The sequence below is a fragment of the Pelecanus crispus genome, chromosome 7 (genome assembly GCF_030463565.1).
Source record: "Pelecanus crispus isolate bPelCri1 chromosome 7, bPelCri1.pri, whole genome shotgun sequence".
Classification (NCBI taxonomy): domain Eukaryota; kingdom Metazoa; phylum Chordata; class Aves; order Pelecaniformes; family Pelecanidae; genus Pelecanus; species Pelecanus crispus.
Window position 1 is genome coordinate 11,705,098 of NC_134649.1, and position 26,735 is coordinate 11,731,832.

The 26,735-nt window shown below is 42.5% G+C and overlaps 1 protein-coding gene across 1 annotated transcript in view; it reads left to right on the forward strand.

Moving 5' to 3' along the window:
• HOMER2 (homer scaffold protein 2) overlaps nucleotides 1-20,738 on the forward strand; it is a 79,772-nt gene extending 59,034 nt beyond the window's left edge. The window contains 7 exon segments of the mRNA XM_075714108.1: nucleotides 3,228-3,359; nucleotides 10,263-10,355; nucleotides 12,156-12,295; nucleotides 13,888-14,044; nucleotides 16,299-16,409; nucleotides 18,917-18,997; nucleotides 20,550-20,738. Coding sequence (XP_075570223.1) covers nucleotides 3,228-3,359; nucleotides 10,263-10,355; nucleotides 12,156-12,295; nucleotides 13,888-14,044; nucleotides 16,299-16,409; nucleotides 18,917-18,997; nucleotides 20,550-20,738 — 903 coding nt within the window.
• Nucleotides 20,739-26,735: the final 5,997 nt, after the last annotated feature.

Below are 26,735 nucleotides of genomic sequence, written 5' to 3' on the forward strand. Positions count from 1 at the left end.
CCCTGTGCTGCTCGGGGGGAGGAGGTAGAGAAAATCAGGAGTAAAGTTAAACACAGGAAGGAGAGAGGGGTGAGGGGAAGGTGTTTTAAGATTTAATTTTTATTTCTCATTACCCTACTGTGATTTGATTGGCAATAAATTAAACTAAATTCCCCAAGTTGAGTCTGTTTTGCCCGTGACAGTAATTGCAGAGTGATCTCTCCCTGCCCTTATCTTGACCCACGAGCCTTTTGATATATTTTCTCTCCCCTGTCCAATTGAGAAGGGGAGTGATAGAGTGGCTTTGGTGGGCACCTGGCATCCAGCCAGGGTCAGCCCACCACAAGACCTTCTGCCCAAGAGATGGAGGAGTGGTGGGGGGTACTTTCCTTCTGGTCTCACGTAGCCAAGGGTGAGCCACCTTTGGGAGGACGGATAGGCTGGGTTACCTGGCAGGAGCACTTGCAAGCCTCGCTTTTCATTGTTCTTTGAAAGCATAACACCCTTTCTTTCTCTAAACACAACCAACATGATTGTTCCTTGGCCCATGTAGTATCTCTGCTCTGAAATGATAGAATCATAGAATCATAGAATCGTTTAGGTTGGAAAAGACCTTTAAGATCATCCAGTCCAACCATTAACCTGCACAACCAAATCCACACTAAACCAATCAAGGGTTCATCATCATGATGACCGGATTTACATGGGCAGTGAATGTACAGGCTGTGACTCCCAAAGTTTAATGTTACAGCATCTTCCTGTGAGCGTGACAGGGTGATGGGGTGAGGATGAGGAGGAAGACTGGCTGGATATGTGTTATGTACCCGCAGCATCCAGCTCCTCTGAATGGTTTCCATGAGCTCTGATTTAATCTCCTAAGCTTTTACTTAGGTTTTCACTTCTCTGTAGGAACGTGGTATTTCTGAAGTGCCTGACTGACAGAGGAGGATTTAAGGAAGAAAAAGGTAGAGCCGGCTTCCAGGCAGTTTCACTAATTGCAGCTTATTATAAATTTAACAGATGAACTGTCAGTTTCTTGAAGGTGTGTGATCACCACAACCTTTTCTTGGATTCTGCACTGGCTAGAGAAAAAAATAACCTCTAAGGTGCTAAGCTAGCGTAGTTCATTTCATTGCTCAATAAGATGTTTCTTGGTTTATCGTTTGCAGGCTTCGTTATTCCTTTTATCACTTCTTTGATAATATTGGACTGTGATCTAAAAGATATCTTTGGTGTGGTTTTTTTATATATTTGTATTTACTCAATGATTATTGTAGGACATATGGAAGCATTTTATTCTTCTCAGAGTCTGCTTCCAGTGAGTGAGGCTTTTGCCTTTCAATAATGTGTGTCATTTTATTAGTTTTTCCCCACAAATGTCTAATTTGATAGGCACAGTAGGACTGAAGTAATACTTTTTATCACTTGAAATTTTTGGGTATTTCAGGGCTTTTGAAACAAATTCTGTGACTTGAGAAGCTAAACATTTCTAAGTAGTTCATCTGTCTGATGTAAGATTTTTAAAGAAGAAATATACATATAGCACTTCCCTTAAAGTTTTTGGAAAGCATCCTGAATTTTCTGGGTTGGTGGTAGCTTTTCCTCCTGTTCTTGTGACACTGTGTATGATGCAATCCTCGTATCATCATACTCTCCCTTTGCATTGTCAAAACCCTACATAAAATCTTTGATTGTCTTTTAATTTAAATCTCTGTATTGGCTGCATTTCTGTTGTGTGACTTAGGTGGAGGTGAGTGGGTCTAGGCAGCTTTGCTTATACCTCAGCCTGTCAACTGGCCATTCAAAAAGATGTTTCGACCCTGAAAGCTGATGTCTGTATGGCAGCACTGCTGGCAGAGCCACCTCTCCCCCTTTCTTGCCTGATTCTTCCCATGCAAAAAAACAATTTCAGGAGCAGCAGCCACCTGGCCCTCGTCTGGCTTGATCCTTTTGGTGGAACTTTCAGTGGTAGGAAATGGCAGGAAATTCTATGTTTGTTTGAAAGTGATGATGCAAAAAGAGGGAACCACTGAAGTTGAGCAATTTCTAAGCAAGCAAGTAAAAGCATCAACACAGAGGTCAGAAGTTAGGAAGGGCATGGAGGCCAGTAATGATCTTTATCTGCTAAATTTAATTCAGACTTTTTGCTAAATGTAAATGATAGCTTAGGAAAAAACTGCTTGGAATACATAGTAAATGATGTTGCCAGGATACTTCCTGATCATGTTAATTAAACTGTCCCACAGATTTGGCTTAATGACTGCATAATTTGCATTTTGGAAATGGTGGTACGCATGACTAAAGAAAGCTCCTATTCTTTTAGCAGAAAGAACATTGTACATGAATTAATTTTCAGGGGAAGGCGTCTCTAGACTCATACGATGATGTGTCTTGAAAATAAAGTTAAGATTTTTGATAAGGAACTGGCATATATCTCATTCCTTTTTGCAAGATTACATTTTATGCTTGTTCCACTAAGTTCCTTAGAGGCTTCGTGCTAACAGCCTTCCTCATATTGGCTATTTCTTTAATTAGAAGAACCACTGTTGCTTTCAAGGTTGCTGGTGGTGAAGCAGATACTAGTTAACGTGTGTAAAGTGGCAGAATATTTGTCTTGAGGCCCACATTTGATACTGCATGTGGGTTGTGGGTGATGCACTTCACCACCCTCCCAAGTTAAACTCATTATTAAGCTATCAGATTCTCTTTGTCTTGGTTTTTGTGGTTTGTTTTTTTTTTTAATTTCTGACATGTCTCAGGCATCCTGCTTGTGGAGGCCTGAGGCCAAATGGAGGAATGCAGAGCTATCTCTTTGCTCTCCCAGTCTGAGGGCAGGTGTTGCTGGTGGACACCCTGCTTGGAGGCCTCAGGCCTTTCCAGGTGCTGGGCAGGGCGATGGGAATAGCCATGTGCCTTTGTAACACTGAAAAAAGAGGATTTTGCATTGGCATTTCTGCCAGGTTAATTTTATAGCTCCTGTCCCTGCTGTTGCTTTGAGTTCGGTGACGTTCCTGCAGCGGTGTTTAACTGCAGGACTGTGACAGTGCTTTGGAAAAAGAAGACAAAACATCAAAATTCCTGCATGAAGTAAGACAAGATAGAAACTGTTTTGTTTTGGGAAAACATCTTCTGAATACAGCAATTTCCCAATTTAGACTGCTAATTGCTTTGGATGATATCGTTGCTAGGATATGCATTTCCGATGTGTCTTCTACTTTTTAATCCTTTTTTGATCTGTTTTTAAACAGGTGATCATAAACAGCACAATCACACCTAACATGACCTTCACTAAAACATCGCAGAAGTTCGGCCAGTGGGCGGACAGCAGAGCAAATACTGTCTTTGGTTTGGGCTTTCCCTCCGAGCAGCAGCTGACGAAGGTACCAGGGCTCACTGATTTTCTGCAAAGGCTGTCTTGTTTCTTATTAATGAAGAATTGCATATACCCATCTGACCTCTTCTGAGCTGCATGCTTCTGCAAGTCCTCTTCATCCGTGCAAGTTGCCCATCTCCTATAATTACCCAGTGTATATACAGAAGCAGGCAGTTATTACAAACTTTCTGGTCAAAACTATAAATTAAATCTGACCGCTGACGATGGTACTAGCGAGGTGATCTCGACAGTATCTTGCCCAGCGTGGCTGAAAGCATTTGTGTTTTCAGATGTTTACAGAAACAACCTGAACTCTGAAGTATTTTTTGGCATCTCCCTGCCCTGTGTGCTCATTTCAGCTGAAAGCGGCACCAAAAGCAAAGGGAACCACTGATATGCCAGGACTGTTGGCATTAGGGCTGCCTGACGTCTCTGAAGGAACAGCGTTGCTATCTCAGCCTCAGAAATGTGCGTTTTATGACTTGCTGCCATTGGTAGCTAACCGAGGTAGAGCTGCCAGCCCCTGGGGCTTGCTGGTGCCCTGGTTTTGCACTGTTTGTGGGGCCGGGCTCTCAAGAGGCTCAGTAAACTGATCTGGGTTAAAATAATACTGCATTTTTGGCATTTCAGCTCAGTGGTGTCATTTGCAGCTCTGACCCAAAGCGGTTTTATCACAGACCTGGGGAGGTGATAGTGAGTTGTGGCAGAGACGGGGGATGAGTAGCTGGGGAAGTCTGACGCCAGGTTTGCTGGCAGAGCTGTGTTTTGGAGCTGCACCCCAGACGTGGGTTTGGTATTAATGCAACACTTGCCTGGACCAGAGACTGCCTAGAACATCAGGCTTGTAAAGTCTAGAGCTGCGTCTTGTCATGAATAACCAGCGGTTTAAAATCCATCCTCTGTCATTAGATTAGTTGTCTCGCCAAGTGCTCATCAAGAGCTGAGATGTTTGTTTGTTCATGCAGTAAAAAGACCCTACTTATCTAACACATAGTTGACAGCTGAAGCATGGCTACTTGGCACTGGGTTTTGTCAGTTAGCTCAACATTGTGTCCTTGGGCACAGCACACAGTCTCTCGTGTTGCTGTCCTCTTGTGTGCTTTGATATGAAAAGAATCAGGAGAACAAGATGTTTCTTGTAGTGTCTAAAATAGCAAAGGCAGATCATTGCGATAGGAGGCCCTTTCCATCAACTGAATTGTTACAGGAATTTATTTTACTAAGTCTGTCTTACTGAGTTATTGCAGTTTCCAGAGAATTGCATTTTTTGCAAATATTTCTTAAAAGTAAAGCGTATTTTACTTTTCACATCAAATTATTTTTGGACTTGGGATGTCAGTAAAGGTGCTATGGCAATAATCTGCTCTTCTGGGATGCTAAGACCATCCAACCAATCACATGCAAAACTGTTTTTTAAAAATGAGGTGCTGGTTCTGTTTTATGATGCTTAATCAAGTGTAGAGGACTGCTCATTTCACCTATGCATATTCTCCACCCCTCTGGCAAAGAGGTGTTCCTAATAGCTAAATAAATAGTATGGGAATATGGGACAATTAAAGTGGGCCTAGGGGAATAGTTCGTTTTGAGTAACAGATAAGCATGATACAGTGCAACTTTTAGACACTAAATGAAAGAATTAGCACCATTGGATAGTAATTTTGAATCCCAGATTGCTGAAGTCAGACCACTGCAACGTGACAGGTGACCACATGGTACCTGACTGGGGTTAAACATGCACCATGCACCGCATGGAGCAGGTGGTGCGGAGGCTGGCTCAGGAGACAAGAGGTGTAACAAGGCACGAGGTACATTTGGAGGTCCTTGCACCCTGATCAGAGAGATTTTACCATATTCTCCAAAACTGTCCAAACACATACTTAGAATAAAATTAATGCCGGTATCAGAAAGCAGCTCTTTAATGTTCATGTGGCTGGACTAGAGCCAATCTGAAAAACATGTCATGTGGGCACAGGGGCCCCAGCACCAGCTGTGCTTCTCTCCAGATCGGTTTGCACATCTGTTTGCACTGCAGGATCTGCTGAAGAGCCCACTGCCTGTAATACAGCCTTCTACTTGCAGGAAAAGCTTTCCAAATCAGCAGAAAGACTTCTTCTGGTCAGAATATGGAAGGGGAGCTTAAGGGGAGCACTTCTGAAAATGGCTCGAGTTAATCTATTTGAAAAAAAAAAAAATCTGACAGTTATCTATCTGGAAAATGTTAGAAAACCTGCTTTATTACCACCATGCAAAGCAATGGGACAAAGATATACTTTATCATCCATGCTCTTCAGTTTAATTATTGAACCATTAGTACAAAAGATCAGAGATGGTGGAGAGATTAGAAATATATAAGTGTATTGGGAATAGTGAAATCAAGTTTCGTTTTATGTTGATATCATTATACTCGTATAAAAGATATACATTAAAGCCTGCCAGTTTTACTGGAAATAATTGAAGCTTTTAGTCAGGTATTGGAAGGACACACTAAAACTCCACTAAACCAGAGATCAATAGCCCTGCCTTAAAATAAATAAATAAATAAATAAAGCTGAAAAATGTCTGCTGAAAACAATGACTAATAATGAGACTTGAGAAGAGGTTAGCATGCCTAAAAATGTTTGCATTTTTAAGTATAACGGTTGGCCTAATAAAAGATATTGCCTCTTTCTAATGCCTTTCTACTCTTGAGATACTTAAGCATTAATCCATACCTATAGGGAAAAGAGGTTCAAATTAAACATGAGCCATTAATGCAAACTGCATTCAGTGACCTAGTAACCTAATTACCATTCACATTGATCGGGAGAATCCCAGGACTTGAAGTTGATGTCCTACTCAGGGTCCTTTTCACCTTTTGCGGGACTCGCTGACCCTTCTTTCCCCCCCTTCCCACCCTGTGCCTCAAAAAGGTCTCAAGACATTATTTATACATTGATACAGCCAAATCGAAATAGGTGAGAATTAATGGTGTGCCTGGGTGTGGTGAAGAGGCAGGGCTGGTGCTGTAAAGGTAGTGATGTGTTTTGCACATGAAGCCATTGAGTAAAATTTCTGCTATCATTCAGGATGCTTCGATGCAGACACGCTAGCTGAGGAGCTGCAGGTAGACAAGGGCATAGGGACAAAGATTTATACAGGTGAGAAACCCAGTAAACCCAGACTTTGCACATCATAAAGCAACTGTGTCCAGCATCTGGGGACCACTGGACTTCATTTCTATGCATGTGTGCACGTTATGTGTGCGGTATTTGCCAGGCACTGTGTTGTGGGGGAGAAGCTCGGAGCAGAGCCTGTCCCTGCCCCCGGCACGCAGCCCAGCCCCTGCCCCGGTCCAACCTGCTTCGGTGCTGGCAGCGCGCTGGCTGTGCTAGAGCAAATTATCGGCCGCTTTCTGGAGTAAATAGTCTTGTTTGCTGCCGATCTGCCCGGCACTGAGGGCTCATCCAGAGAAAACCACGGGCAAAGCGACGCGTGCCTTGTGGGTCACGGTACGGCGGTGCTCCCACGGGAACGTCTCATCACCCAGCCTTCTGCAAACTGAGAGGGCGATGAAATATTTATGAGACTGCTTTGGGTGGGAGCAGCTGTTTCATCTCTCTGACGCTGGCACAATTTGTCAGTAGGAGACATAAAATATTATGCCAGATCAGGAGCTTAAAATTTACACATACAAAATAATGCTTTTTAATGTATAAAATGTTAAGAAGGTCTATTTAAATATGTATCTATTTCTCCAGGTGACAAGCTGGCTGCAGATTTGAACAGCCTTTAAATAATCTGTGCAATGCACAGTAGCATCCTTAAGTCCCCATTAAATTTCACTGGCCAAGACTCATAATCAAACAGGGCTCATGGGCTGCAGCAACCTTAGACTAAAACGCTTCACAAGTGTTGGTAGCAGCAAATCTTCTCCATATTGCAGCTTAGTCTCACAGCTTCCTGGGGCTTGGGGAGACACATCATATAATCCCTGATGGACTATTGGAGTGGTGTTTAGTTGGCGTTTCTCCTACTCCAGTCTTTTTTTTGCTAATTTTGGGGAACTTTGTCTGCCCAGGGACAAGGGTGGAGGAAAGGGAAGATAAAGGGAGTAAAGATGGAAGGAGAAAGAGCATGATGGTTTTTTTAGTTGGTTTTGGATATTTATATTTGCATGCCCCTTGAGACCACATTTACCAAGTTTTCATTTACTAAACAGAAGATTATTTCACTTTTTAACTAGGAATTTCACATTTAAAAAGCACTCCCTATTGTTGCAATGGCTTGATAGCTCAAAGTCAACTTAGATCTTGGAGGTGGCACATGATTTTGTAGTATAAATTATTTGTCAATGATTTATGTTTGGGACAGAAGAAATCAGTTGCTGGAGAGGAAGCATCTCTCTAAGTTTTGCCAGCAATTAGACACTGTGGCCATGCCGTCACTCTCAGAGACAGCCTCGGGATCTGGGTAGCTTCAGAAACGCCTGGTCTGCTGCTGTAGCAATTAGTGTTGGTAATGCTACGCAAGTTTGGGCTGTCACCGCTGTGTTGCTGCACTCAGAAGAGTAATCAAGTGAAAGGCTTTAATTTCATAACAAGCCAAGTGATCCTCTGTAGCTTTCAAAAGTAGAGTGTTAGTAAAATCTAGCAGGTATTAATTAGCTAAGAATGAAAAAGAAGCGGCAGCAGAACACTTTATGGACTGACTGTTTCCAAGTGTGGGGGGTAAACAAAAACCAGAGGTGGTCTTTCACCACCATTTCTGTTACAGCCGTCTTTATGTTTGTAACAATGATGAGAATGAAGGGTAATATTTTGACTCTTAAAGCTGAAGATCTGGCACTAAGATGGCAAAAAATTCAGTTATTTGTACTTGTTTCTAAAAGCAAATGCATTAAATACATGTGTTGGTAAACTAGAGACATGACTGAAATCTATTGTGCAAGGAGATCATTATCAGTTTTATACTGATGATTAGCCTGGCTCAGTCATACACAATTTTTTATTATGGAGATGTGGAAAAATGTCATTTTCTTCTCAGCTCACATAATGTTTCACAGCAGTCTCCTGTGTGCTTTATGAAGATAGTCGCAAAAATAAAATTTGATAGATTGCTTCCAATTCTTTTTGTCTTTTCATATTTCATATAGTCCGTGAAGAACCCTCATAAATTTTTCATACTTGCCCGTAAAGATTTATTGTAAAAGAGAGGCTCAAAACAGCCCTTTACTATGTGCAAGAAACCCAAGTGTAGAGCTTACGGTTGATACAATATTTTAGAAATAATCAGTTTGTTATAGCTGTTTTGTCACTGCAGGAGATACATTTTGTGTAAAGTTGGAGTTAAATCACTTAAGGTGAAAATGTAATGTAGTTGTTCCTAATGATCTTTATAGTGCTACAAAGGTAATCAAGTCATTTGTGTGTGTAGTGACTGCACATGCCATCAGATAGCAACTAGTGCCATCCGAGAGCACATACTTTGCATATGCAATTTCAGCTGTTGTGTAGAAAACAGCTGGATTTGAGAGCTCAGTCTTCATTCATGAGCATTGTCATAGATGGTAGTCCACACCCAGAATTTCACTCAGTGCTGAGAATGTGCTCGTCCATGGGATTTACGAATGATGTATGTAGAAATTTCCGTTTGTAGGTGTTATACAAAACACAGGTGCCTCCACATATAAATCCAGTTTTCTCTTAGACCAGATGGAGAAGATTTGTTTTATCAATCTTTATAGTCCCAGAATTTTACTGAGAGAGAGCATGCTAAATACCTGCTGTAAATCTAAAAGTTAGAAGATAAGATTAGTAAGTGGCTAATGATTCTTCCCATTCTTTGACTATAAAATGGGATGTGTGTTCAGGCTTTTATTTACAATTTGTCATAAGTGTTCTTAATTATCTGAGGGTATAATGGCAGTCATTTTATTCACAAACTGTGCAATAAAATAGATTTATTTATATGCACTTTTAATGTGTCTTTCCTTTCTGGTGTTTCAAGTTTCTCAAAACACAGGCAAGGAAAAACAAGCTGCTTTAGCAGGAAGACAAAGTTACCCCTTCTTATACAGGACACATCTTAATTAAAAAAAAATTTTATGCCTTTTCTTTAATCTTTGCAATCCTCCTTTTAAAACTTTCAACACTGTTTAAAGTGTTTAAATCCCTGCAACCCTGACTGTCTGTGATAATTCTTGGATCTAACAAAAGTGTCAGACTGGCTCCACAGCAGATGTCCTACAGCAACTTGTAGAGATTGGGATTGTTACTTTGCATCATCTTTATCTTTCCTTTCCCCTGCCCCCCCCAGCTTGATATAATCCTCTTACAGGAAGCATTCAAGCCTTTCCCTGAAGTCTTCTACCTTTATTTTTGCCAGTAATAAGAAAATTGGACCCAAAAAGCTGTGTTTTCATATGGCCCCATCATACATTCAGATCTCCCTTTTTCTATGTCTTGATAATCCTTTGCTCACATCCTGCAGATATCTCATGAACTCATTTGCGTTCTTTAATTAAATTGACTTGCTTTTAGGAATAGAAGACATTGATTTTTTTTTTAATGCAAACATATGTCTTTTATACTTTCAACTTTAATAGAGTGTCAGCATCGAGTGAAACAGAGGAGGGGGAGGAAATAAACAAAACCAAATCAAACCAGAAGACACTGATAGCTCCCTTTTTTCTCCATGGGTTTTTAGTGTGATAGGCCAGAGGTACAGAGATGTCCCTCTTTTAGAAACACTCCCATTCCTTCTGAAAGAACCTCCCTGCCAAAGAATTAAAGTGTTTTTTCTTGCCAAAAATTTTAAATTATCAAAATTAGTTTTTCACTTTTGGAGATTTATGAACCATATAAATATAGTAATCTGAACAGTTTAATACATGATAAATTGTTTTTAAAAATATCTTTCATGCTTTTTCCAGTTTGCAGAGAAATTCCAAGAAGTAAAAGAAGCTGCCAAACTAGCAAGAGACAGATCTCAAGAGAAAATTGAGACCTCAAGCAATCATTCCCAGGTTTGTAATTTAGCTTTAATACCTGTGTGCATACAGGATAAATAATTTAAAGTTAAATTTTCTAATGGACTGTACCAGCTTCTGGCAGCAAGCTTAAAGTATATAAAATGAAGATTGCCAAAGGTGATTCTCAGCTGCTGAACATTAACGTTATCAGAGGAATATTTTTCATCCACTCATGCTCTTTGCCTTCATTTATATCTATTTTTTTTCAGCAATTCTTGAGCTGTTACAACTTTTTTAATAACAGGGAAAGCTATAAGTCCTTTGATTTGTACTGTTACTGTTACACATACTTTGGGTCACTGGAAAGTAACTCAGTGTAGTGCTTCAGCAGACAGTAAATGAGATTCATCAAGATGCTTCTTTTTGTCATCTGTCTGATCTACTTTCATAGGAGTTCGGTTTGCCAGTGGAGAGACTGACTTTGTGGCCATAGTGTTTCGTTGCCTGGATGTGACGAATTGAAAGCTGTGGTGTGGGAACAGAGGCAGTGCTTTAATGAGTGGTTGGACGAAGCTTGTGTTGCATATTTGTACAATTTTCTAGACAGCACACCTTGATACATCCACGTGCCTCCATATCTGGGGAGATCTGGGTTTCTTACAGATTGAGGAAATTGAGTGCGGTCCCAGTTGTTCTGTATGTTTGACTGTAATTTCATACACATTGCATTAGGTAAGAATGAACCCCGTTCAGTGGGCTTTCTTGGCCTGGGCTAATGTTTGGAGGAAAGTTAGACGAATTTTGATCAGAGACAATCATAGAATCGTAGAATCGTTTAGGTTGGAAAAGACCTTTAAGATCATCCAGTCCAACCATTAACCTAACATTACCAAGTCCACACTAAACCAATCAAGGGTAGACTAGACTAAACCATGTCCCAGAGTGCCACGTCTACCCATTTTTTGAACGCTTCCAGGGATGGTGACTCTACCACCTCTCTGGGCAGCCTGTTCCAATGCCTGACTACCCGTTCCATGAAGAAATTTTTCCTAATATCCAATCTAAACCTCCCCTGGCGCAGCTTAAGCCCATTTCCTCTCGTCCTATCGCTAACTACATGGGAGAAGAGACCAACACCCACCTCACTACAACCTCCTTTCAGGGAGTTGTAGAGAGCGATAAGGTCTCCCCTCAGCCTCCTCCAGGCTAAACAACCCCCGTTCCCTCAGCCGCTCCTCATAAGGCCTGTGCTCCAGACCCTTCACCAGCTTCTGGTGAGAAATTCAGATGCATGATCAGGAAAAACTTGCTGAATGCTCTTAGTCTTGCAACTAACCCCCTTTGTGGGGTCCACAAATATCGATCTGAGAGGCTGACTTTGGATACTCATTTTTTGAAGACTTTGGTCACAGCCTTTATGGTTTACTTTGTTCTCTGTTGGTGATTAGCACCAAGCAGGCTATGAATGGCGTCTCTTTGGAGGAGCAGTATCTTCTTTAATTTTTGGTTTGAATTTTGTGTGCTTCCAGGTGCACTGTATTGTTTCATTATCTTAGAAAAACAAACAACTTTTAGAAAACACAAGCCTTGTCAGTTAAAACACTTAAAAATTTGTTTGAACACTTTAAACTTCCATTTTGTGTATCATTATCATTTTTACATTCTTTTTAAACACACCAGCTTTGCAGCCAAGATGTGAAGCACGTGTGTTTGTTACCACTGTTCCGCCAGGAGAGCATACGCAGCCTAGGTCTCAGCAGGGTGGTGTGGGATCAAGATTACAAAGAAATTGGTGTTGTGGTGTTGCAGGAGATGCAGGAGAAGCCCAGTGTTCATTTGTGTGTTGTGCTGCAGGAATCTGGACGTGAAACACCATCTTCCACTCGAGCATCTAGTGTGAATGGGACAGACGACGAGAAAGCATCACATGGTGGTCCTGCTGAGGCACATCTCAAGTCTGAGAATGATAAATTAAAAATTGCTCTAGCCCAAAGGTGAAGTTCCTTTAATACCTAAATAGCATTGGAATAGCATGCTGTAATTATCTGATGGCTAATGATATTAACAGAAATTATTCAAATGTAATTGCATTAATTTAAAATGATGCAGCAGAATGGATGAGTGAGCAGATTTTAGCAAGAACCTCCCGGTATCCAGTTGAGAGATGTTTACCATTTAGTTTTTTCCTAATGTAGTTCGTGATGAAATAAGATCTCTTTTATTCTGCTGATGCCAACTCTTATAACCACCTTCGTTTGTGAAGTTTTAGAGCTACAGAAATAACATTAAAGCCATGGGGGAGCAATTGCTTCTGATAACATGAAGCCAATCTCTTCTTCCTCTTTGAGTTTGCTACATTTACTTTGATGAAAATAGATATGGATATTTAAAATTATAAAAGGGAGTGAACTCAACTTTAAAAAGTTGAAGTGAGAAACAGAATTTCACTGGGCTGCCTAGAAGTCTTAGGGGGATGTTTCTAAAGCTGTGGACAGTGCCCCTTGAAGTGACATTTTTTGCTATTTGCTTTGATAAATTATTTGAAAATGCTGAGAAGAGCAATTTGCAGCTGTAGTGAAAATACAGGCATTGGAATATGCAAAGTTATGACATTAAAATACCATAATTCTCTGCTGGGATCTTGCCTTGTCTGCCTCTTGCATGTGAATATATCTGTGAATGGAAAGAAAATATAACAGGATCAAGCTACTCTTAAAGAGCTATTTAAAAAATAAGGCAGCAGCATAAGCAGCGTTACCCAGTGAGTAATGCTAAGGTTGCATATATTACATTTGAAGTACATCGTCTCTCTTTATTGACATTTCAATAGCGTAACCTATTTCAAGTCATAACGTTTGCTCATTCCTCCTGCTGAAGACACCTCCACAGGCAAGTAGCACCTAGCACGCAGGGAGTTTCAAAGCCTTCCTTCCATTCACTCTCTAATCTCATGCTCTATGCTGCAGCTTGAAGCTTTGGGGAATGAGCAGTTTAGTTCTTCAGCATTATGTAGCACTTTTATATTTAAGGCTGAGCATTAAAAACCATCAAATATAGGTAGTGTCAACCCCCTGGCATCTTCTGTTCTGAATTATTGTGCCATCTACAAATGCATGGAGTGCTTTGTTGCACGGGTGCCGTGTCCCCAGGCCTGCGCTGCAGCGGGTGCTCAGCGAGGCACAGCCGCGCCGCTCTGGAGGTGAGCGCAGACCGTGCGCAGCGCCGGGGTGCACACCCTGTTTGCAGACGGTGGGGATCCCAGCTGTCAGCTTAACCCTAGGGCTTAACCCTACCTTTGGCAGCAGGACTTTTGTTCCAGAAGCGCAGGTCACTGTTGCTGGAGTTGCTAGATCCCCTTGTTTTGGCAGAGGCAGTCAAATTAAGGCTTATGTTCTCCTTAGCCGGGCAATGGCTGGGGGCGAGTACGTACATCTGGGTATGCCTGATCTTACACCAACAGATCATTGGTAAACACGCGCCATGGTGGTGCTGTTCGGTGGTGGTGGATGAGTTTGCAGTCAGGTAAAGAGTAATGATACGCGGGATTATAAGGTGAAGCTACCTAATGGCACCCTGGTTTTCTCAGTTCATCCAACGTGAAGAAGTGGGAGACGGAGCTACAGACGCTGCGAGAGAGCAACGCCAGGCTGACCACGGCGCTGCAGGAGTCCGCGGCCAGCATCGAGCACTGGAAGAAGCAGTTCTCAGCATGCAAAGAGGAAAACGACCAGCTCAGGAGCAAGGTAGCAGAGCATACCCACAGGACAGCCATCTCTTCCAGTTAGCTGCTCCTGCCATTGCTCTTTCTCTTGGATTTCTGCTGCTTTAGCTTTGTGTGTGTTAGGAGACGGATTTTGTCTTTGAAAGGGAAGTGGATGAGGGGGTTAAGGCAGCTGCTTCCCTCTGCGCACAGCAGGCAGGGAAGTTGAAAGGGCTGAGGACTGGTGCTGCCGCATCACGTGAAGCTCCCTGCATCTTGATTTGGGAGACTTGGTGTCGGCAGGGGTTGCTGGCCAGGATGGTAAAATAGAAGGGTTTAAAAGTGGGATTACTATTGCATACCCCTTTCAAAGCTCACTTAAATACTGCCAGATGATGAATGATGAAGGCAAGGTTATGGCGTGGTTACCCACAGGAAACCAAGCTGGGAACCACCCAGTATTAGAAGCAAATCCCAGCGGTGGGCAGGGGAATGAGGACGTGAGTTATATCCCCAGCACCGCAGGCTATGAGCTGGGTCCTCCAGTGCTAACGCTGGGCACATCTCATCCAGAAACCTGCCAAAAGGCATCATCAAAAGCCTTTTCCCCTCCGTTACTGAGCACAGCATTTCTCAGTAGTGTAAGACTGAAGGTGAGCAGCGGCTACAGCAGAGAACAATTGAGAAGTTAAAATTTTTAAAGCCTCAGTTTGAGTATTCATTGGTACTGTCCCTCAGATAATACAGTGCTGTCTTGTAACAGCCCCACACAGGGTTGGCGCCAACCTGAGCACGGGGAAGCTTGGTTTCCATGGGCACTGCTCACAGAGATAATTTCACTCTGTTCATCTTAAATGTCTTTGAATAATCTGGACTCTTTACCTGCTCGCTTAGATGGGACGTTTGGTGTTGAGATCAAATTGTATCAGTCTGGTGAGGATTTTTTTGTTGTTTAGTGTTTGCTTTCAAAGAGGGAAGGAATTTCGTATCTTTTCATATGTCAGTAGACTGCAAACAGTATTTCAGCATTGGAGGTGGCCTGGGTTGCCTGTCAGCACTGAAATTCCATGTGGAGCAACCTTTTCCCCAGGCAGATATTCTCTATTTGCATGTATTTTAGGTGTGCACGGTGATAATTCAGAGATCAAACCAGGGCTGTGTTAACCGATGTTACATTAACACATTCATATTAGTTGTTACATGATTTGTGTTCCTACATCCAGTCTCTTTTGGATAGGGGAGAAGTGAGAGACTAGAACAGCGTGTTATAAAATAGCATAATTTACAGGGTAGTTTTCTACTTTTCTATACTGTTGCAAAATTGTTCTCATTAACTGAGGAAACGTGCCACGTCTCAGTAGCTGTAGCTTAGATATGAGGAGATTATCAAAACACTGCCTTACTACAGCTGCAAAGTCATTGTACCGGTGGCTAGCCAGACTGTATAGCAACACTGTCTGTATAATGTGCTGTCTTATTCTGTGCAGAGAGGTTTTCTGAGCTTTTCCCCCAAGTAGGTTCCTTGCTTGGTGCTCATGCTGCACTACTGCAGCGCCCTGGGAAGTTCCTTCTCCTTTATTAATTGGGTCAGAATTTTTTGCATACTGCTCTACCTTCAAATGAGGGAAGCTGTAATCCCAAAGCAACAAGAAGCTGAGAATTAAAGTACATACGTTAATGAGCTGGCCCATCGGCCTGTGGGAAGTGCATCTCCTGGGAGCTAAGTCCAGAGCTGGCAGGAGGAGGTATGGAGAGAGCAAAGCACGTCTCTGGGCGAGAGAACAAAGCGGTGCACGTTGCTCTGAACTGGTTCTTCCCCCAAAGTTTTGATGTTGTGTCCCTCATACTCCAGCTAGAATAATAAGCAACCCCTGAGGACGCAAGGCTGGGAGCACTGGAGAGATTTCTTCTCTTTCTGCATTAGGAAACCCCATCCCTTATAGTCTTATGTTGGTTTCATAGAAATGAAGTGCGGATTTTATCCCCGGCCCCACTTATTGTAGCAGCTCAGTGTTTTGTGCATTCTGGAGTAATTATATGAGATGCTGTGCGAGAGGAAATAAACACAGTCCCAGGACTTCCTAGTGGATGTGTAAATTGGCTCTTTTTATGGAAAGAAGCGATAATTTTGTTGCAGTGAATCAAATGCTATAATCTAGGAAACAGATCCATGACAAATTAAAATTGTCCGTGCTTCCCTCTGCTCAGTGGAGCAGTGCCCATTTACATCAGCCACGGTCTGCCCCAAATTTCCAGAAGTCTGAAAAATTTCACCTAATGTCTGACATTTCTTAAAGATTGAAGAACTGGAGGAACAGTGCAATGAAATAAATAAAGAGAAGGAAAGAAATGCGCAGCTGAGTAGACGTCTCCAGGAACTGGAAACAGAACTTCAGGACAAAGAGCTGGTAAGTGCCCTGGACAAAGAAATGGCATGCTTTAGAGTTTGAGTGGCTGCGTTGGCTTCTCACTTGGGATGTAGATTTATGGGCTGACTCACCTACAGCCGGAAGAAGCCCAATGTCTCAGGGTGTCACCCATTTCTAGATCTTCCATTTTAGCAATAGTTTGATAGAGTTCCTCAGTCTCAATTTCATGACGTGTTGTGCACTGTGACAGCACACTTTAATTTGGCAGTGGTTAACAAACATGATACTTTTATGTATACAACACTTTTCTCCTAATAGAAGAGCTGGAGTGGTGAACAAGTTATCCAAAGCCAGACAGACGTATGCTGAGAACAGATTCAGTCGCCAGTCCCCATCTCCTGAATTCCCGCAGACATCAGGAGCATCATTAAAAAGATGTAATTTACAAAATAAATAACCTGGTGTTTGTGTAACAAGTCCTGTTTCTTTGTCCGGGTGGCTCGTAGTCTTCAGCTTTGCCATTTTACAGTCTCCCTCTGATCTCAGGACTAATGCCAAGAGTGAGAAATTCAGATTCATTTGAGTACCCCAGTTTGTCATTTTTGACATACAGGGTGTTCATTTTTCTGCAGAGAATGATGTTGATGGCTTGGAGCCCCTGAGCAGTGGGGAAAATAATGGGATCCTTGGTTTTTTCCTTCATTACGGTGACCAAATGGTCTGTGCTGGCTGAAGAGAAAAAGCTGTCAGCAGGTGCAGTAAAGTTTGCCATGTGCCATTACAGCATCTCTGCTGGTGCTCTTAACAGCACTGCTGTTAAGGGGTTTTAAGATGGCACAAGGAAATAGTTTAGGGAGATGGATTTTGATGCACTGTTACAAATATAATATGTTTTTCAGCCCCATATTTCAAAGGAAAATGTCATGCTTTCTTCCCAACCTTTCTGTGGTAATAGCATGTATAATAACCCTTATTATCTGCTAGCGTTTTCCTCAAGATTCACATTTTTACGGTACTAAATGAACCAGAAAATTGATTGACTTGTGAATATTACATGCCTATCTTCCATTTACACTGACAATATACTAACTTGTTTTCAGACTGCATACTTACATTAGTAGGTTCTTGATTAGGTTTAAACCACCCATAAGTAACCTTTTCATGGTCTGCAATTCAAACCAGCACGACGCCTGCTCATGGACGTTGCCATGTAAGAGGAGCTGCTGATACCCTCTTCATGCAGGAAATGGAGGGAAATTTTAAGACACGGGGTCAGGACAGAGCTATCTAGTGAAATATTTATATTTATATACATACCATGTGCCATGTGCCATATAGCATATATATAGTATGTGTATATATATATATGCACATGCTGTATTATACTATATATAGTAAGTATACAGTATAGTAGTGTGTGTATATATATAGGAAGTATATCTAGTATAATATATTTATATTTTGAGATCTGAGCCCCCGGGCATTATTTATGTATATACAGATATATATGTACAGGAATCAGCGGAACTTGAGGCAAAACCATTATTGTCTGGTTCTGTGGAAGAGCTTGGCTTATGGATTCTGCTACACTCACATTGTGCTGTAAGGTCGCCTGCTAGGCAAGAAATCGTATTTCGTAGCCAAGAAATCTGCCTTTCAGATAGGACTGGTTTTGCTGTCCTGTGTCAGTACAGCTCAGAAAGGATATACCCCTGGTTACTCTTGAGACCATCACCTACATGGGCAGTTTCTGGAGGAGGCTCTTGCACTCTCTTCAAGTCACAGAGTTTCTCTTGGACCTGCAGATGTGCTTTTCCGGACGCTTTGACAATCCTTCTGTAAAATGTACGGGCTTGCTTCGAGTCTTTTCCTACTACCCACATTGGTGGTGGTTGTTTGTGGTGTTAATGTATTCAGGTCTCTTAATTTCCATCAGAGACATGGTCTCCTATCAAGTGATGTTGCTCCTTTCATTAACTCCTCTCAGCTAGTCCTCTCAATTTGGATAGTGATGCCAGAACTGAATACAAATTTTGGGGGCGGGGGGTGTCTCAGAGTTGTCCAGTGGAGGAGAGCCCATTACAGCTGTGCTCTGTAATGATGCCTCTGTATGTGCAGCTCATAATGCCGTTCGCCTTTTTTTGCTGCTGTATATCATTGAAAATTCATGTCTAATTTGCTCTTTGCTACCATCTATAAATTGCTTGTAGCATTACAGCCCTTCAGATTCTCTCTTATTGACTATATCTGCTGCATAGGTATGTGTTTTAGGTTAAGATTTCATTGATATAATTAATGGGATTCATGCTAGAGATCGGATTACATTGTCTGTGTTAGAAGTACAAAGACACAAATATAGTGCAAAAATGCATTTTAGTAGAAAATTATCATGTGTTTTGGAATGCAGACATGCTGTTTTGATTATTTGACATCCAAATGCTGTACAGAATACAATAAAATATGCAAAGTCATTTCATATTCTCAAATTTTCATTATGCTTTAAATTGAAGCTTGCATTCATTTTTTTTTCTTTTATGTTTTCAAAGGAACTAGAAGAGCTCCGAAAGCAGGGTGAAATTATACCACAGCTAATGTCAGAATGTGAATCTGTATCTCAACAATTACAGGTACAGTTTAGCAACAAAATTAATTTTAAAATAGTTGATACATTTACTTTCTTTCTCCTAACTATATGCTTTTCTCTGTTCAGACTTGGGTGAAGGCAAAAGAGCTGCAGTTTGTAAAAACAAAAGATGCTAATTACGTGCAAAATCCACTGTGCCCTTCCCAGCAGAGGAGTAATTAAATAGCTCCATTTCTTTGCCTTGCTCTTTGCGGAAATTAGTTTGCTTGGGATCGTGTTGCGTCTGTCTCCTGCAGATTCCAGGCTATCCTGTATCCCATATTTCTGCTGCTCTGGGCTTTTGGAGCCGCCCCGCAGCCATGTGCATCGAGCAGCACTGCAGGACCTGCAGCTGATTGCCACAGTGGCACTAGGGAAGGCTTTTTGGAAAGAAGCAGATGAGCGTAGCTGCCTGCCACCAGGGAAGAATGTTCACCTGAGGATGCATTTATGCATTTTTAGTCTAGTCTACCCTTGACTGGTTTAGAGTAGACTTGGTAGTGTAGGTTAATGGTTGGACTGGATGATCTTAAAGGTCTTTTCCAACCTAAACGATTCTATGATTCTATGATTCTATGTGCTGCGTCATTCCTTTCCAGCAACGCCTGGCTCTCGCTGTGGCTTGGTTTTGCACATGCGGCTCCTCTGCTGGGAGGTGCTCGCTCTGAGCGGAGCCGGACGGGTGCGGGAGCCCTGCCCTAGCTGGAGGCTGGGCTTTGGGCATCGGTTGTTAAAGTCAGGGCTTGTGTAAGTACAACAACTTGAAACATGAAGGGAGAACAAATATGAGCAGTCTCATCAATGAAATCAAATCCAATAAATCAAGTAAGCCATCACTCTGATAATCTAAATGAAATAAAATCATTTAGAAGGCTGCTGAGGAGTGTAGATGCTGAAAATAGTTAAAATATGCATTTTGTTTGATTCAGTAAGGTAAAATATGTTGTCTGTGGGTTTTGGTGAGAATAAGCATGTGCTTACACACATGAAATGGGGAACAACAGGCAGAAGAGCTAACGAGAGGGGAAAATAAAAGAACAAACTGCAGCAGGGGAAGTGTTACGTGGCTGCCCTTACGTGTTCCTTGCCTGGGTGCTCACATGAACTGGAACTTGAAAAAAATACCAATAAATCCAGAAGTGCTGAATAAAGCAATATTATTCCTCAGGCAGTATTTTCTAAGCTTGTTTTTCAAGGTTAAACCACCATAGATAATTCTGTATGTGATTGGTGGCACAGTGTCTAATTCTGCAACTGTAGCAACGACAGAAATATATGCACAGTACATGATTTAAATCCGGCTGAATTTTAAGATATCAACCAAATGACAAAATCTGATGCAAAGTGTATTTTCCAGTTAATCTGTGTCCTTTCCTGCGTGGGCTTTCTTTCCTTTTAATCTGACTAGCGCATGTCACTTGCTCTCAGAGGTGCTTGTTGTCATCAGTTTGTAGAAGTCGAAGCAAACTTTTACAGCTCGGCTGCCAATTGTTGCTTTACCCTATTAAATGCTGTTCATCCTTCCTCTTTATGATTCATCTTATTGTCTCTTTTAGGCTGCTGAGAAAAAGAACAAAGATCTTGAAGAGAAAGTCAGAACACTAAGGACAGAAGTTGAAGAGAGCAAACATAGGCAGACCAACCTTAAAACTGAATTAAAGAATTTTTTAGATGTACTAGACGGGAAGATAGATGAATTACACGATTTCCGACAAGGACTGTCTAAACTTGGGGTTGACAACTAGATGGCAATAGATTTTTTTGTAATCTAGGATCCAGATGTTTGATGTTTTGTTGATCCCAAACGTGTTTTACAAAATATAACTAGAATGTTCCACTTGTTTGCATTGGTTTTGTACATACAGGCTGAAAATTTGCTGTGGGTTTTTGGGGGGTTTTGTTTGTTTTGTTTGTTTATTTTCCAAACCAATCGTGCTGCTCACTGAATTCTGTTGAGATTAGAAACTTTCTATTTTGCTGCTCTGGCTTCGTGGGGTTGGGAACAGGTAGAGGGTTCTGTCTCAGGAATCTGGAACTAGATCTACCTTAAAATGAATATGCAGTTAGTTGTTGCAGGGAAATTTATATCTTTCTTAAGGGCTGTTGCAACCATAGAAACAGAAAACAAGTCTTTTTCTTGTCCGGACTATCAGCACTCCTAGCAACATCCACATTTATTCCTTGGTGGAGCAGAGAGAAGATTAGCTGGCGCTCCTGCAGTCTGTAAATCAGCCTGGTAAAATGTGCCTGTGATGAGCTGCAGTTAAGTGAATCACTTCACACAGATACCACAGTATCTTTAGGGACCATGTCAGTCAGGCCTGATCCGCAGAACAAAATCCAGTGGACTTCAGATAACCTCCGATACAGGTTGCATGTGCTTGCCTGACCCATGCAGCGCAAAGTCAACAGTGCAGAAATGAATTTCAGCTCTTCAAGTCGTGCATCTTACCCAGTAGGTGAGGACAGCTTCTCTTGCTTAGCAAGATTGTCTCTCTTTGGCCCTGAATTTGGAACCCATATAATTCCATCATTTTGTGCATCTCTGAAAAATGCCCACCTAAGTCTTGGGACCAGATACTTATTTTAAAAAGTGATATGTTGCGGATTTGTACACAGGGCGCATGCACCTCTGTGCAACTTGATCGCTGTTGATTAACTTCCACAGTAGTGAAGAAGGAGACGTTGCTCTGAAGAGCAGTGCAAGGTTACGAGAAAGGGTGTTGCTCAGAAGCAAGTTTCTGCCCAGGAGACTGGCAGGGTCGTGACCACATGAAATCAAAATCCTTTCCTACGATTTCTGCATTCTCATCTCGTGTCTTTGACAGTAGGGTGGGAATTAGTCACCAAGTTAGACCATCCAAAAAAAACCCCAACCCAAAAGGCAGAAATGCTGTTGTAGTCTTGAACTGATTATTCAGCAGCTCTACCAAGTTTTGCTCTTGCCGCTAGGACTGCCTTCACTTTCTTTCTCTTCTTTCTCTGTTGCCTGGTTTGAGAGTCTGTTTACACAGGATCTCAATTAATTCAGGAAAGAATTTTTGTTTATGTGACATCATTATTTGCTTAATTCAGGCGAAAACTTGGTTAAGCACCACGTTAGTGCATTCCATCAGTGACTGATATAAAATGGCCATGTTTTTTTTTTTATTTAGGGGCTTTTTCCTTTTCTCAGCACATCTCAATTATAAAAGTGACCTTTAAAAGAAAGGTGGGTTATAGATGAAACATGCATTGAATACTTTTTGCACATGGATATATAATCCACATGCTGGAGATAGGTTCTGTCTGCATTTGTCCCTTGAATTTTCATTTGATCTGTTACTGTTGTGTTACCTTCGTTGCCTGTTTTTTAGACTGGACTTTGTGTATTTTTGCTTTTACTCCTTTTAAACAACGGATGTGAAGCTGGGACCTTTCATAACCGTTATGACCATTTAAGTCTTTAAAAAAATTGCCGTAGGCTGTTGATATTTAAAAATAAAAATAAAAATCAGGTACATAGCATGTAGGCGTGTGAAAATTAGACTTTGCCAGCATGGAAGATTCAACAGTTGCATAATGTGGGGTTAGATTAGTCTTCTCAAAATTGAAAATGACGTCAGAAACTCTGTGTGGTTCTGCACAAGTAATCTCCATTTTTAGTCTTTTTATTTGATAGCAAGTCAGATAGACACCATCATTTAACAAGCAGCTTGTCCTGCTTCTCCTCTCCTCCCATGCTGCTTCAGAGTTCCCAAACTGCAGTTGGTCCCTGCATCAGCTGGGAACCAGGGGACAGCACAGCTAAGAGCTGCAAGCCATACGCTCCTCATCACAGCATTTTATTGCTTGCACATCGAGGACCCTGCTCCATCTTCTGTTTCCTTTTTCCTATTGAGCAGTCTTAGGCCTTCCTTCTTGGTTTTAATATAAAATATAATTTTTAGTGTGATTCTGGGTAGAGGGATGCAAAAGACTCTGCGAACAAATTCATTTATTGGGGTTAATCCAGATTTTTTCCCCCCACTTTAGTCAGGCCTGTCTCAGACGCAGTTCATTAGGCATGCATTAAGCCACTCTTAAATTGCAGGAAAAGTGTTTCTGTGGGATTGCATCGATTTGACAGATGCAGTTTAATACTGGCACATTAAACTAGTGCACAGCTCTGACATGGGTAGTTATTTCTGGGTGCTTTGTGCCCACCAGAGGAACGATGGGGTGTCCTTAGAGGAATCCCTGCTCTGGCTCTTCTAGTCTTGCCCCAAATGTTATGTTTTCCTTATTTGCTATTGCTCTGATGTTGTTAGGGTTGCCTGTACACGGCTATATGCTGTGGAAAACTCCACCCTTCAAGCATCCAAAGGTCTTGCTATAATTGCCACCTTTCTCTCTTTTTCCTCCCCAACAGTAGTAAGTTGAGAGCTTCTACGTATAATCACTTAAAAATTTCCCCTAAACTCCATCTCTTTTAACCTTTCCCTCTCTTTCATTTTACTTTTTCTCTTCAAAAGCCAAAAGCACTCTAGGAAGCGGCAGTGCATGCTCTCAGGAGCGTTTGGATGCCAGCCGCAGCTCCCGTCTCCGGCCTGGCCCCGTCCCTGCCCCAGGACTGGATCCCTGCGCGCCTGCTGCGGGGGGACCGTCAGTGTCCCACACTGCTTATTGCTTGATGCTCTGTGGGGGCCCAGCAATAACCCCTGCGTGCCAAACTGTGAGCCCCACACTGCTCCTCAGGGACTTGGCCCGGCGTCGAAACCTTCTTCCCTCCCAGCAGGAGCACCGGCACGGTGGGACTTCCCCCGCCAAAATGCCCACACCGTCCTACGCACGTCTTTGGTCCTCCTTTTGTGCACGTTGGGGATTCAGCCCATGCCAGGAGCTGCGCTCTGTTTGGGGCCGTCCCCAAACACTGCCGGGGCCAAGAACTCCTGATCCCTGTCCAAGAAAGGGTCTGCAGAGCTTGATTTTATGTGTCATTAAAATGCAGCACTGTACAAACCCTGGTTTCCCCCCGCCATCAGCAATGAAGTAGGTCATCGCTCCATTTCCACCGAGCCTGAGCAGAAGTGTCTTTATACGAGGTTGTATCTCGCCTCGGGCAATCACGGGTTCCCTTTCCGGGCACAGGTTTCTCCCTCTAAGTGGCTGATGGCAGGATCTATCCTACCTCAGTTACATGGTCTTTTGTTAATAAAGGTCTTGTGCTTGGCACTTCCCGTGCCGATACCTGCCGGCCACGCCGCCGCGGATCCCACCACGCTGCCCATCCTGCCTGTCCGGCCCCGGTGGCATCGACAAGCTGGTGGCCCTGGGAGCAAAAATCTGTGCTGGCCTCTTGTGACACCAGGTTAGAGAGAGTCTTACTGCTTGCTGGGCTTTCCAGTGAGACGCTCCTTTGAGCTGGTGTTAGAGCTGCTGAATAATGGTGGGGTTTTTTTTTCTGATGGCTAAAATGAGAAATAGAGGTCCATTTCATACTAGCACAAAACCTAAAAATATTCAGTGACATAAAAATATGTTGAGATCATTGTTTTCAAGAGGAAAGAGTGTTTCATTAGATATGTTCTTTCACATTTTGGAAAATGACCTTAGCCTCATCTGTGGAATAAATTATTTCAAAATGAAAAACTGAAACATTGTTTCACACCCCAAAATAAAACGGGTTAACCTTTTGCTTTTTTCCTATTTGGCTGAATCTTTATTTGCTGATTGTGACTTAACGTCACAAGTACTTTTGTTTGGCCTAAAAGTGCGTTTTCAGCTAAATTAGTACTTTCCAGTGTTTTTCTATGTCTTATTTGGTGTCTCCTTTACTAAGTGAGTTCACTGGAAGAAAACTGTCTTTTCTGTAAGAAATTCAGTGCCACCTCGCACTTGCTATATCCTAGTGTTCAAAAGATGCTCTTTTTAAAAATAGTTTTACACTGAGTGCATCTGTGCCCAGAAAACCAATTTTATTTAGACAATGCCTTTTTTTCTAGGTAAACACCTGATTTCATTGTTATGTGAGTGATTTAGGGTGAACATTTTTTTAAAGCTGCTCAATGAATTAAGGAGAGCGGGAAGGGTTCCTGCTGTTCCTCCTGCTGCCCCTGCCACTGCCATTGCTTTCGAAGAGCATCAGCAAAAGCATTTGCGGTGGTAAGGCAGGTGCTCGCCTTGTGCTCGTCCTGTGTTTGCTCGGTGGCTCGCCAGGCGCAGGGAGCCCCTGCGCCCCGTCCCCCCCTCAGCGGGGCACAAATTGTCCAGAGGCTTCTGCACTCTTCCGTTGCACTGGTTTTTTCCCAAGCGTTCGTTTTCTCCCTTATTAATTTCTTGCCACCTTTGGCTGCTTCATGAACGACTGAAGGAAAATTCTGCATGACTGCCACTGCCTCGTAGTGGTGAGAGTTTCTCAGCTACAAGGCCGTGCTCGTCGTTAGGCTCTTCTGAATAGTTATCTCTGCAAAACCCTTCAAAGCATCAGTGGCTTGTAAGGAATATAGCACTGTCTTCCTGAGCCTATGGATTAGCAAGGATAAAACCACTATCCAGGTGAAACGCCCCACTCGGCTTATTGCGTGACTGATTCTGAATCCCAAGGGAAGGGGTGGAAGGGGGGCTCGGACAGCAGCAGCTAATTTTGATGATCATTTCAGCAGAAGCTTTGGTGAAAGATGTGCTATGCCCACAAGCTGTGGATGCACCAAAGGTAGAGGATGGCTGCACTGAACCGTCAGCTCATCCGCCTTTGCCCGGGCAGTTCTGGGCTTGTCAAGCCTGTGACTATCAGAAAGTCCTCAGCATATCACAAATGTGCCAGTGTGAGAGATGAAAGGCAGATATCCGCGCAGACAGCTGAGCAGCGCTGGTTTATGGTCAGACACTTTCAGTCAAAAAGCGGAAAAGCTATTGCTGACTTACGTGGGCTCAGCAGTACCAGAGACCTTGCAGCAGGGCAGGTTCAGCTTTCGGGGGGCTGCGAGGACTCCCAGGCTGGGCTGGCAGCATCTGGCTGTGGGCACGATTTAGCAACGGTAAAGCACAGAGCTACCCTAAGGTAATTTTTCTTTCCGTGGATCATGCTCAAGAAGCACCTGTGCGTCAAGCAAAGCAATACGTAGCCACAAGACATTTAATCCAGACACACCTCCAGACGGAGAGCCCCAGCTGGCCGACACAGCCTGGCCGGGGATGCTGCGCCTCGAGTCCTGCACCCCTGGGGGCTTGGCAGTGCTTTAGGCTCATTTTTAGAATATAAACTTGACAGTTACATGAAGTTTGCTTGTCTTGAACACTGTTCTCTGCGGTAACCCATTTAGTACCTGAAGTGAAATCCAGAGTTAGGAGGTGAATGATAAACATGACGAAGGTGCTTCCCAAATGAGGGCTCTCCTGCAAGCTGCAGGCGGAGCTGGTCCTGGCCGGGAGAGCTTTGCTTGTGTCCGTGGGGGATGTTGGATGTCTAACCAGTTTGACTTCCTACTGTGTTTTGTCTTAGCTCTTCTTTTTTTCTTTTTTTTTTCTTTTTTTTTTTAACAGATAGCCTGAACATACAGTCTTCAGATGAAGGTGCCTATGCGTCCAAAAATTTTATATGCATGTTTTGAAATAGATTTCTTTTTCCTTTCTGGTCATTTAGTTACCTAATAATAATGACACATACAAGAAAGGCACTTGAGAAAAATCTGTCTGCTGTTGTATTTTTGTTTGGGTTTGGGTTTTGGGTTTTTTTTCTTGTTAACACTGGTCAGCAATAATTATTTTAGCCATATACTAGC